At 37.5% G+C, this 11,554-nt stretch overlaps 1 protein-coding gene across 1 annotated transcript; it reads right to left on the reverse strand.

The window, feature by feature from the left end:
• Positions 947-11,548, reverse strand: LOC109848176 (peroxiredoxin-2F, mitochondrial-like). Its single transcript, XM_020417550.1, has 5 exons — positions 11,477-11,548; positions 11,356-11,385; positions 4,558-4,716; positions 3,233-3,327; positions 947-1,232 (listed from the first exon to the last, which is right to left on the reverse strand). Exons 3-5 carry the CDS (start codon positions 4,594-4,596, stop codon positions 1,127-1,129), a joined length of 240 nt encoding a protein of 79 aa, XP_020273139.1. The 5' UTR covers positions 4,597-4,716; positions 11,356-11,385; positions 11,477-11,548; the 3' UTR covers positions 947-1,126.

The raw sequence follows: 11,554 nt of genomic DNA on the forward strand, positions 1-11,554 counted from the left end.
TAGTAACAAATCAACTATTTTAAACATTATATTAAAAACATATGCTGCTGACTATTATCAATATTGAGTATTCAAGTTTTAATATAGGACCGGAGATTCTTGATGAAAATACATGCCGCTCGAGGTCATGTTTTCTTTTCCCTGTACGTGTCCGTTAAAAGTTACTACTTTAGCTTAATAGTACGATACTTGTATGTACTAATGCAGGTTCTAGATAACTCTGGGCATAGCCAGCTGAACATTTCTGAACATGGAACTACGGTACCAAGCAACAACCACAACTGGACAGAAACACTCATAATTTCCAAATGGGGAAGAAAGGGACAACATTCTCCTGCCCATGCTGGGCATAGCCAGCTGAACATTTCTGAACATGGAACTACGGTACCAAGCAACAACCACAACTGGACAGAAACACTCATAATTTCCAAATGGGGAAGAAAGGGACAACATTCTCCTGCCCATGCTGCCTTTCTGGGCATCGATACAACCCCCATGGCCCAACTCCATCCCATCCTCTCTCCTCTATCAAATTCAATTCAAATTCAAATGTGAACCAATTCTGATTCGCACGCGCACGCGCACTTGAAAATTTACAATTAAAAATTAGATTCTCTCGACTCTGTCACACAAACAAATTTAATTTGATATTCACCACTTGAGATGCGACTAGTCTTAATTCCTACTGCATTCAATGATATCTGAGTGCTAATTTTTCATGCTGTATGAAAATATGATATTGTTGTTGGCTTCTTAGCCTGAAAGCTACATTTACCAGCTTTTTCTTCGTCTGGAGAGGAAGTTGCTTTAACAACTCATAAGTATGCAAGGACTATGATAGTCATTTCTAGCATATTAACTTGGTACTCTAATATACCTTGTAAAGAAGATCTTTTACCTTTTCCAATAGAATCTGCATCGTATGAAGAATTTTCCTGCGTACATAGTAATCAAACTGCAAAGGATTACATTCAAATAACACGCCCATGTCGAGTAGCAAAGAACCAAAGCTAATGTTTGTTGTCCATTGCTCACTAATGGACCGCTAACTTATTATAGGAAATGCAAGATGTTGAGAAACTGAACAAGTTAACTGATGTTTCGTAGTCTCCAAGAGAAGGTTAGATTAGATCTGGTCCAGGATTACCTCTCCACCAGAAACCTTGAATTCGGAAGGAACTTTCTCAACATTAAGAACTTTGATCTTTCCATCCACAACATAGGCTGACCACCTGCCAAATAATCAAAATTGTTAAGCATGCTGGTCTATGTAGTCATATCCTAATATAGTATAATACCATAATGATACCGAACCAGACAAGATACAATTATGAAGAAAGATGACCATAACTTTGTTCTTCCCTTGATTTAAAATTTTATAAACAAGGAAGCCAAATGTTTCCTTCTAAAGAAATGCCCTCAGTATAAATTTGTTTAGTCCTCGTGAGATAAGTTTCAATGAGCAAATGAAATATTTACTCCCAGAGGAGTTTCTTCTCAAACTTATCATATCCCCATCTAAATTTATCATTTTCTCATAAGAGTAATTTCAACTGACAAACAAGATATTTACTCCAATAGGAGGATCTTGTCAAATTTATCATGACATCGGTCAATTTGGGTAGGCTACAAAACATCACGGAATCGTCGAAGAGTAACAACGTTGAGAGCACAACGTAACTGTAATTCAGTAGAGAAGAATATCTTGCTCAAACACTATCCAATGTCATTTCAGCTTAATACCATATTAAACACACCAAAGTTCCATCCTAACAGTCATTTGAAAGCTTTTATCGTTCTATCAAGATCCTCATTATTCTATTAAAGTACATATAATCAGCAGGCAAGCAATGCTCTAATAATGATTCAGGTGATTAGTAACAAATCAACTATTTTAAACATTATATTAAAAACATATGCTGCTGACTATTATCAATATTGAGTATTCAAGTTTTAATATAGGACCGGAGATTCTTGATGAAAATACATGCCGCTCGAGGTCATGTTTTCTTTTCCCTGTACGTGTCCGTTAAAAGTTACTACTTTAGCTTAATAGTACGATACTTGTATGTACTAATGCAGGTTCTAGATAACTCTGGGCATAGCCAGCTGAACATTTCTGAACATGGAACTACGGTACCAAGCAACAACCACAACTGGACAGAAACACTCATAATTTCCAAATGGGGAAGAAAGGGACAACATTCTCCTGCCCATGCTGGGCATAGCCAGCTGAACATTTCTGAACATGGAACTACGGTACCAAGCAACAACCACAACTGGACAGAAACACTCATAATTTCCAAATGGGGAAGAAAGGGACAACATTCTCCTGCCCATGCTGCCTTTCTGGGCATCGATACAACCCCCATGGCCCAACTCCATCCCATCCTCTCTCCTCTATCAAATTCAATTCAAATTCAAATGTGAACCAATTCTGATTCGCACGCGCACGCGCACTTGAAAATTTACAATTAAAAATTAGATTCTCTCGACTCTGTCACACAAACAAATTTAATTTGATATTCACCACTTGAGATGCGACTAGTCTTAATTCCTACTGCATTCAATGATATCTGAGTGCTAATTTTTCATGCTGTATGAAAATATGATATTGTTGTTGGCTTCTTAGCCTGAAAGCTACATTTACCAGCTTTTTCTTCGTCTGGAGAGGAAGTTGCTTTAACAACTCATAAGTATGCAAGGACTATGATAGTCATTTCTAGCATATTAACTTGGTACTCTAATATACCTTGTAAAGAAGATCTTTTACCTTTTCCAATAGAATCTGCATCGTATGAAGAATTTTCCTGCGTACATAGTAATCAAACCTAGCTTCCATTGTTCTTTTAGGTCCATGTGTTACTCCCCAGGCACAAAAACTAATTTCAACTAATATAATATAATGCCTTTAAACCTTTAGAAAGTTTTTAGGCAACCAAAAATTTGGTAAGAAAACCAAAAAGAACAAGCACAACAATTTAATGTCATTGATTTTCCTGAAGTGATGAAAAATTTATAAAATTATAAGGAGATCGAGGTTGTATTCCATTATATGCATAACTAAAACAGGTAATGCATCAGAAATTGATGGCATAAATATGCAGTCTGTTTGTTTGTAATGGAATAGAGATGCATGCTCTGAACTTAGTGTCAAGAAACACACCAATTTCCAAAAGAAGAAATCAGATAACATAAAAGAAAAGGATAACTGATTTGTTACTGAGTGTACCTTTGAGAACGATGTCCAAGCAATGCAGCAGAAAGATCCAAATCTAATTCCATACTTTTGTGGAAGCTCCCATCAAAGTCACCATAAAACTCAATCTGAAAGGGTTAAGAGAATGTTATAGCATAACAAGTGATGCGTAAATTCATCGGGATATTGTGTTACAGGAACCATGCCTATTATGGCAGTTAATGAAGCTTTAAACATCTCTGTTCCCCCCCCCCCATCGTGCCCGGCCTATTATGGCAGTTAATGAAGCTTTAAACATCTCTGTTCCCCCCCCCCCATCGTGCCCGTGCCCGCGCCGGGGAAGGGGTGTTGGAGAGGGAACAAATAACCTTAATCTACAGAAGACACTGATTAAGCTGGAGCCTGCAAAAGTGCAAATAAGTTGCTACAAGTTTCAAATCCACCTTAGGTGATCATGATAACACATTTTTCCCATCCACTATAACAAGAGAATTCAAGATTTCTTTTTGTCATTTTAGGTTCATATGAAAGAATAGCACTAAGCCGTTGATATTTGCTTTAAATACCTGACACTATCTAAAATTCACCTGCAAATAAGTTGCTACAAGTTTCAAATCCACCTTAGGTGATAACGATAACACATTTTTTGTGTCCGCTATAACAGGAGAATTCAAGATTTCTTTTTGTCATTTTAGGCTCATATGAAAGAATAGCACTAAGCCATTGATATTTGCTTTACATACCTGACACTATCTAAATTCAAGTGTGATCAACATTCTGATTCACAAAGCATAGATAGGCATGGGTCACTTAAGATCTTCCCTTCAATTTATTGTTGGAGATAACTGGAAAGAAAATAAAACATCCCGCACTATTCTAAATTCAAAAAACTAGAAAACCTCATGTTTTTCAATTCGTTGGTCATAGAGCACATATAAATGAAAACCAAATATCTTCCTCCCTTGTAATGACAAATTCCATGTGACTTTTGTTCGTGCAAAATGCTTGCTTGAATCACCTTCAAGTTAAAACTCCTATGCTTCCAAGGCAGCTTCAATCCAACTTATGCACATATATGATATATTTCTATGTTGACTTGCATGATGGAAATAAATTGCATATACAGGGTTGGTGCCCAGCATAACAGAATCAAGCTTCTATAAAGTTACATACTTGTACTCAAGCCTAAAGTACAACGATAGTTTCACAATGATAATCTACATTTGTTCCTTTCGATAAATACTCTAAAAAGGGTAAATGTTGAAATGGCCAGTAATATTAAAGAGGATTGAACGATGACATAGCTATGACTAATTATAGATTACACAGGGATCAATGTTAAATGGGAAGGTACTCACCGTTTCCTTTGCTTGCAATTTTTCGGCCCAACCATTCATGACATATGGGTCATTCACGGCCACGCAGATCACAGAATCAATGCCCTTAGCTTTAAATTTGTCGATGTTCTTCTTGTAGCTAGGGACATGTTGCGTTGAGCAAACACCAGTGTAAGCTCCCTGGGAAATTTATTTATTCAGTTAGTAAATGCAGTGGCTGAGGCAAACCAATTTGGTTAACAGCATCTGACCAATAAGATACATTAGAAAGGTAGAAACAGCAAAAATCCAAAAAGTTGCTACCAGCTACGCAGGCTAAGATCCAGTTAAGAGAAAGATGAGAAGAAGAATGGGTAAAATATTGCGTTCAACTTTAATTTCAACTGTGAGTAAAGATATCAGATGCACTATACATTTGTCTGAATAAAACATACGTGATTTTAAAGCATTAGATCAATAAAAGGGTAAAATAAGATGATTAACAGAAAGATGGATTGCCGCCTTTATAGGATGTGAACTCTACATTTTTAACTACTCCCATTAAAAATATCAAAGCAAAAAATTAAAAATAAAATAAAATAAAATAAAGTAAAAGGCTCCAGTTACAGAGGAATCCACTAAAATACTACAGAAAGCATTTGGTAATCATGCTCATAGAATCACAGACTCTTTGTCCAAAATCACAATTTGTATAACTTATATCTGAAAGAACGAGAGAGGGTTTTATTTTTGGGACTCCGATGGAGATTCTTTTCAATTGTTGTATTCAGAGGAAAAAAACTCCTCTCTATTTATGGGCATTCCGACTCCACCTGCGTCCCCAAAAATCTGCCTCATATCTCTCTAACCACGTTCTCCGTAAGACCTGATCTCCAACGGAAAAAATCTCACAGAACGTGAGATATTCCAAACAACAGGGTCTGGTTCTTAACGGGTCGGGCAACAATTTGGCCCATGAGGCCAAAACCACTTACATCTCCCACTTGGCCAAAATGGCCAAATTCTTTCCAAGCTCACACTCCCACTATCCGTGAGATGTGACTCAAGATGTAATTCCATACTCCCATTATTCGTGAGATATATGCACTTTTCACTCTACGTGAATAAACCGTGTACAACCATTATCCATGATCGTCACCTTTCATTATTCATGAAAGTTTTCTTGACTTAGATATTTCTAAGTCCCATCAAACCAACATGTTTAATGAATGTACCTGCTGGGATACCCTTCGTCAAGGGATCAGCAATCATGTCACTAATAGAAATATAAATCACACTGACTTCTTCTTTCTCCACAATATCACGAATATAATGATATTGTATCTCAATATGTTTTCCTTTAGAACTGTTTGCACCACTGTTGATCAAGCTGATGGCTGCTTGATTCACAGTATATCTTAATTGGTCCATCCACCAAATTGAGATCCAAGTCCTTTAGGAACCGTCTTATCCAGACTGCATGAGTAGCGGTCATACTACATCCTATGTACTCAGCTTCTTGTGTGTATCTTGCCACACATCCCTGTTTCTTACTACCCAAGAAACAGCTGCACCACCAAAGATGAAATATCCGGAAGTGGACTTCCCGTCATCTTTGTCTCCTCCGAAATCAGCATCGGAATAACCAAGAACCTCAAGCGAGTCTGCTTGATAAACTAACTTATGGTGCACAGTACCTTTTAGGTATTTTAAAATCTTTTAACAGCCTTCCAATGTGCTGGACCAGGATTACTTTGATATCTACTAACCAGACTCACCGGATATATCAGGTCTGGTCTAGTACACAACATTACATACATCAAGCTTCCAACAACTTGTTCATACGGGACACCAAGCGGTTCCTACCCTTCTCCAGAACATTGTTCTTTACACAACCGCTTTCTCATAACCAAAGATGTTAGTGCAGGATTACAATTCTGCATCCCAAATCTTCTAAGTATCGTATGCAAATACATTTCTTGGTTTAAACTTAACATTCTAGACTTTCTATCCCTAAGAATCTGTACCAAGAACATAGGATGCATCTCCCATGTCCTTCACAAGGTTGCTGATAGCGGATCGCGGCGCGTCGCGGCGAGGTACCGCTAAGGCTATTGCACGCTATTGCGGCGAAGTAGCGGCAAATAGCGCACAGTCAAATAGCGGTCAAATATAAATATATTTAAATATTCTAAATAATAAACATGCTATATTTCTTCATTCATACAATAACTCAATAAGTTATAATGATTTCATATGTTGATTAGACAGGTTTTCTGGAATTTGGACCTAATGGAGTGACACTGTGACAGGAGTGTTCCACCAGAATGAGGAGAATTTTGATTTGAAATCTCAAGGGCACTGATCATTTCGGGTGCAGCTGCTGATTATGAAGATCAAGCCATTTATCACATACATAATTAGTTGTAAATTTATTGTATTATCAGTAAATAACAATTGATAAACTTGTTGTATGAATGAACTATGAAGAAATTCAAGAAATATAGCATCAGAAATCTTCACTTTGCAGTATCAAATATGACATGAATCTCGAATGCCTCTACTTACAGGTTAATCCAACTGAAATAGGTAGATTCCAAATAAAACAATATATTCATTCACTTTGCAGTATCAAATATTCATTCATGCAACGTGGAAACAAAATCTCAGAAGGCGCCGAGGAACTCTTCAATTTCACGAAGAAAAATGATCTTTAAATTTATGAAAGAAAGATTAACTAAGAAAATTTTATTGATGAAAACCAATACTTTTAGGCTTGCAACGTTCTTCTTAAATAGAAAACATAACCGACTCATAAAAGGATAGAATTTACTCAAAATAGAAAATCCCCATGACTACATAAAACGACTAACTAAAATTGACGAAACAAATCGGCGAAGTTTGAACAAAAAAGAACAAAAAAATCAAGAAGTAGCAGAAAAATAGAACGACGACTACCTGAGCTGGCTTAGGGCCATACTTGAGAAGAAATCCACGAAGCTCGCCGGCGATGAGGTTCGCCTGCGCGTTTCTGAGGGAAGAGGCAGAGGCGTTGAGCTTGCCGGAGCGACCGCAGACGAAGCCGGAGAACCAAGAGCTGGAGGTAGTCGACGAGTCGTCGCTGCTGCTGGTGAATGAGAGAGGCGAGGGGCGAGAGGCAAGAGGCGGGAGGGAGGCGGCTAGGGCTAGGGCACAGTTGGGTTTTGGGTTCGGGAATCACAGGCGAGAGGGTATAAATGAAATAGGTATGGGCGGGTTCGGGTTGAGTTGGGGAGATTTTCGTTTGGATCTGTAGCGGAGTTTAGCGCTATTAAGCGCTTTTTAACGCTAAAAAGCGCTATTACGCGCTATTCGAGCTGATAGCGGTTTTTTCCGCTTAACACCACCGCTAACCCCCAAAGCGTGGCGGAGAAGTCCCGCGACCGCGAATAGCGGCGCTATAGCGCCGCTATTCGCCGCTATTTACAACACTGGTCCTTCATCTCAAATTCACTACTAAGTGCTGACTTGATTCTATTCAGCACTTCTATGTCATTTCCAGCTAGCAAAATATCATCCACATACAATGATAATATTGTAAAATTGCTGTCACTCTTCAAGATATATACATAATTATCCAATTTATTTGCAACAAAACCAAGTTGGACAACAATATTGTGAAATTTGAGATATCACTGTCTAGATGACTGTTTTAAACCATATAAAGATTTTTTTTAATTTATATACTTTGTTTTCTTGTCCTTCAACCTGAAATCCCTCAGGTTAATTCATATATATTACTTCCTTTAACTCTCCGTTGAGGAATGTAGTCTTGACATCCATTTGAAAAAGTTCCAAGTCAAGATGTGCAACAATTGCTAAGATAATTCTAATAGAAGCAAACTTAGTCACTAGAGAATAAGTCTCCTAATAATCTATACCTACCTTCTAAGTAAAACCTTTAGCAACTAATCGGGCTTTAAATGTATCAATAGACCCATCAACCTGATATTTCTTCTTTAACACCCATTTACATCCTATGGACTTCTTATCTTCTGGTAAGTCACATAGCTCTCATACATTGTTTCTCTCTATTGAGTCAAACTCCCTTTTCATGGCTTCCAGCGATTATTCTGATTCATGTGTGTTCATAACATCCACATAATTCAAGGGATCAGCTTGCTCATCTATGTCAATATCTACCGAGAAATAGGATGGTTCACATGAATACAGATAATAATCATCCATCCATGCAGGTGTTGTTCTGGATCTTTTATTACCACTAAGGCTGACAGGTTGGACAAGTTCAGCTGGATGATTTACATAGGCATATTCTCATTTAAAGGCCCATCTTTCATTATTAGATGATATATTTCATCCATTATATCCAGGTTATCGTTGGAAACATCATCTAAATCTAGCAGAGGTGGTACTGCCTCTTGAACTTGTTCTCTTTCCTCTAAATTTTCTAAAAAATGGCATCTCTACTTTCAATGATCCTTTTATCTTCATGGAAGAATCTATACCCTTTAGGTTTTTCAGAATAACCTATAAATCTATACTTTAAAGTTTTGAGATCCAGCTTATCTCTAACCTGATATGGAATGAAAACATGTGCAACACAACCCTATTTTCTTAAGTGACTCAAATCGGGTTTGTGTCCATTCTAAATCCCATATGGTGTTGACTCGACTGTTTTTGTGGGAATTATTCAAAATATAATTCGTAGTTAGTACTGTTTCTCCCCAAAAATCCTTAGAGAGATCAGAATGTAACAACATACATCTCACTACATTCATCAATGTTCTATGTTTTCTTTCAACCACACCATTTTATTGTGACATGTAAGGCATAGTGGTATGTCTCTTAATATCATAATGAATGCAATAGTTTTTAAATTCCTTTATGAGTTGAATTCTCCACCTCTACCAGTTCTTAACACCTTAATATACCTCCAAGTTTTCTTTCAACTTCTGTCTTGTATCTTTTAAAACATTCAAACGCTTCTGATTTTCCGTTTAAAAGATACACAAAAGTATACTTAGAATAATCATTTATAAATGTTATAAAATATTTTTTATTACCTCGTGTCTTTACGCTTAACGGTCCACAAATGTCAAAATGAACTAACTCTAAAAGTTCACTTGCCCTCTGACCTTCAGGAAATAACTTTCTAGTCATTTTCCTTGTTAAACAATGTTCACAAGGTAATGTCCTTACACCTGTCAGATTTGGTAACAAATTCATTTTAATTATCTGATCTATCTTTCTATTACCAAGGTGTCCTAGTCTCATTTATCATAGATCAAAATTCGATAAAAGACGAGGAATAAAGCAAACCAAAATTCTTATTGTAAATTTTAGGTTTTACAACAGAAAGACAGAACAATCATGTTCGGGTACAAACTTGCCTATGACAAACACTTTCTTGTTTTTCCCAATAGAGACTATTATTGTAAAACCTAACTTTAAGGCCTTTCTTCAGGAGGGCTAGAACGGAGATCAGATTACGTCTTATGTCAGGTGCATAAAACACTTCTTTGAGAACCATGATGTTATCCCCAAGATCCAATCTGTATGAACCAATACCTTCAACATCTAGGTAGGTATTGTTCCCCATGTAAATCTTTTGATCTCCCTTCTTCAGCTCATTGAAATACATATTCCTTCCTTCGTCTTTGCAATATGTCGGGTTGCTCCCGAGTCAATCCACCAGCCACCAACGTCAGTAGTTGCAACATTACACTCAATGACGCCGATGAACTCCCGCTTATCGAATCCTCCTTGTTCTGGGCGTTTGGAACCGTCCTTGTTCTTTGTCTGTGGACAGTTGGCTTTGAAGTGACCGAACTTCCTACAGATGTAGCATGATCCAGGAGGTCCTTTCTTATTGTGAGCGCGTTGTTGGCCACGTCCTTTGAAGGAAGGCTTGACAGGTCCAAACTGATGACTTCCTTGTGCCTTGTGATACTGAGCTGCATTTGCTTCTTCTTGCAGCACAAGGTTCACATCTGAACTTTTTCGCCTAGCTAGTAAATCTTGTTCCATTACTAACTGGGTTGGCAAGTTAGTAGCACGTTTAATGGCTCCATTAAGCCTAAGTGTTGTGACGGCCATATCTAGTGATGGTGGCATACTATTCAAAATAGTTACCACCTATAATTTCTCAGGAATTTCAGATCCTACTAAAGCTAGGTCCTTAGCCATGACAATCATCTTGTTCACATGTTTGGTAACATTATCACCTTCTTGCATACGACATGAATTGAATCTATGCATTAAGAGCTGTATGTTCACCTCAAAAGTAGTGTCATACTTCTCCTTAACTGCAAGCCACATTTCCTTAGCCAATGGAGATTCTTTTCAATTGTTGTATTCAGAAGAGAAGAACTCCTCTCTATTTATGGGCGTTCCCACTCCACCTGCGTCCCCAAAAATCTGCCCCATATCTCTCTAACCACGTTCTCCGTAAGACCTGATCTCCAAAGGAATAAATCCCACAGAATGTGAGGTATTCCCAACAACCGGGTCTGGTTCTTAACGGGTCGGGTAACAATTTGGCCCATGAGGCCAAAACCACTTACAATATCACAAGGTTCGATTCAAAAATTTTCTGAGTTACTTTAATTCCTTGATCCTGTATTGTAAACAATACTCCACTGGAGTTTAAAAAAAAATTTGCACCAGGGTTCATCAAAGATTTAACTTTCCAGTACAAAGATCATGTTTTCCCTTCCTCTTGCCGTCTTAATCGATTATTCAATCATTTACCTACAGGGAAATTAAAAGAAAACCCTAATAAAAGGAAGCTAACCTACAGAAAAGAAAATAAATAAATTAGTAGATTAGTAAAATACTTACGGGCAACCCAAAGATGACGACTTTTTTCCCCTGAAAAAAAAATTAATAAGACGATCAATAACCACTCGTTTTTTTCCTATACAATTAAAAAAAGAAGAAATTTGAGGAGAAAATAAAAGACCTGGAAGATTTCTTTGAGAGGAGTGGTGGAAAATTTAGAGGAGACGCCTTCGTCCCACGTGCGAGCCTTCTGCAGCGA

The sequence above is a fragment of the Asparagus officinalis genome, chromosome 7 (assembly GCF_001876935.1).
Source record: "Asparagus officinalis chromosome 7, Aspof.V1, whole genome shotgun sequence".
Lineage (NCBI taxonomy): Eukaryota > Viridiplantae > Streptophyta > Magnoliopsida > Asparagales > Asparagaceae > Asparagus > Asparagus officinalis.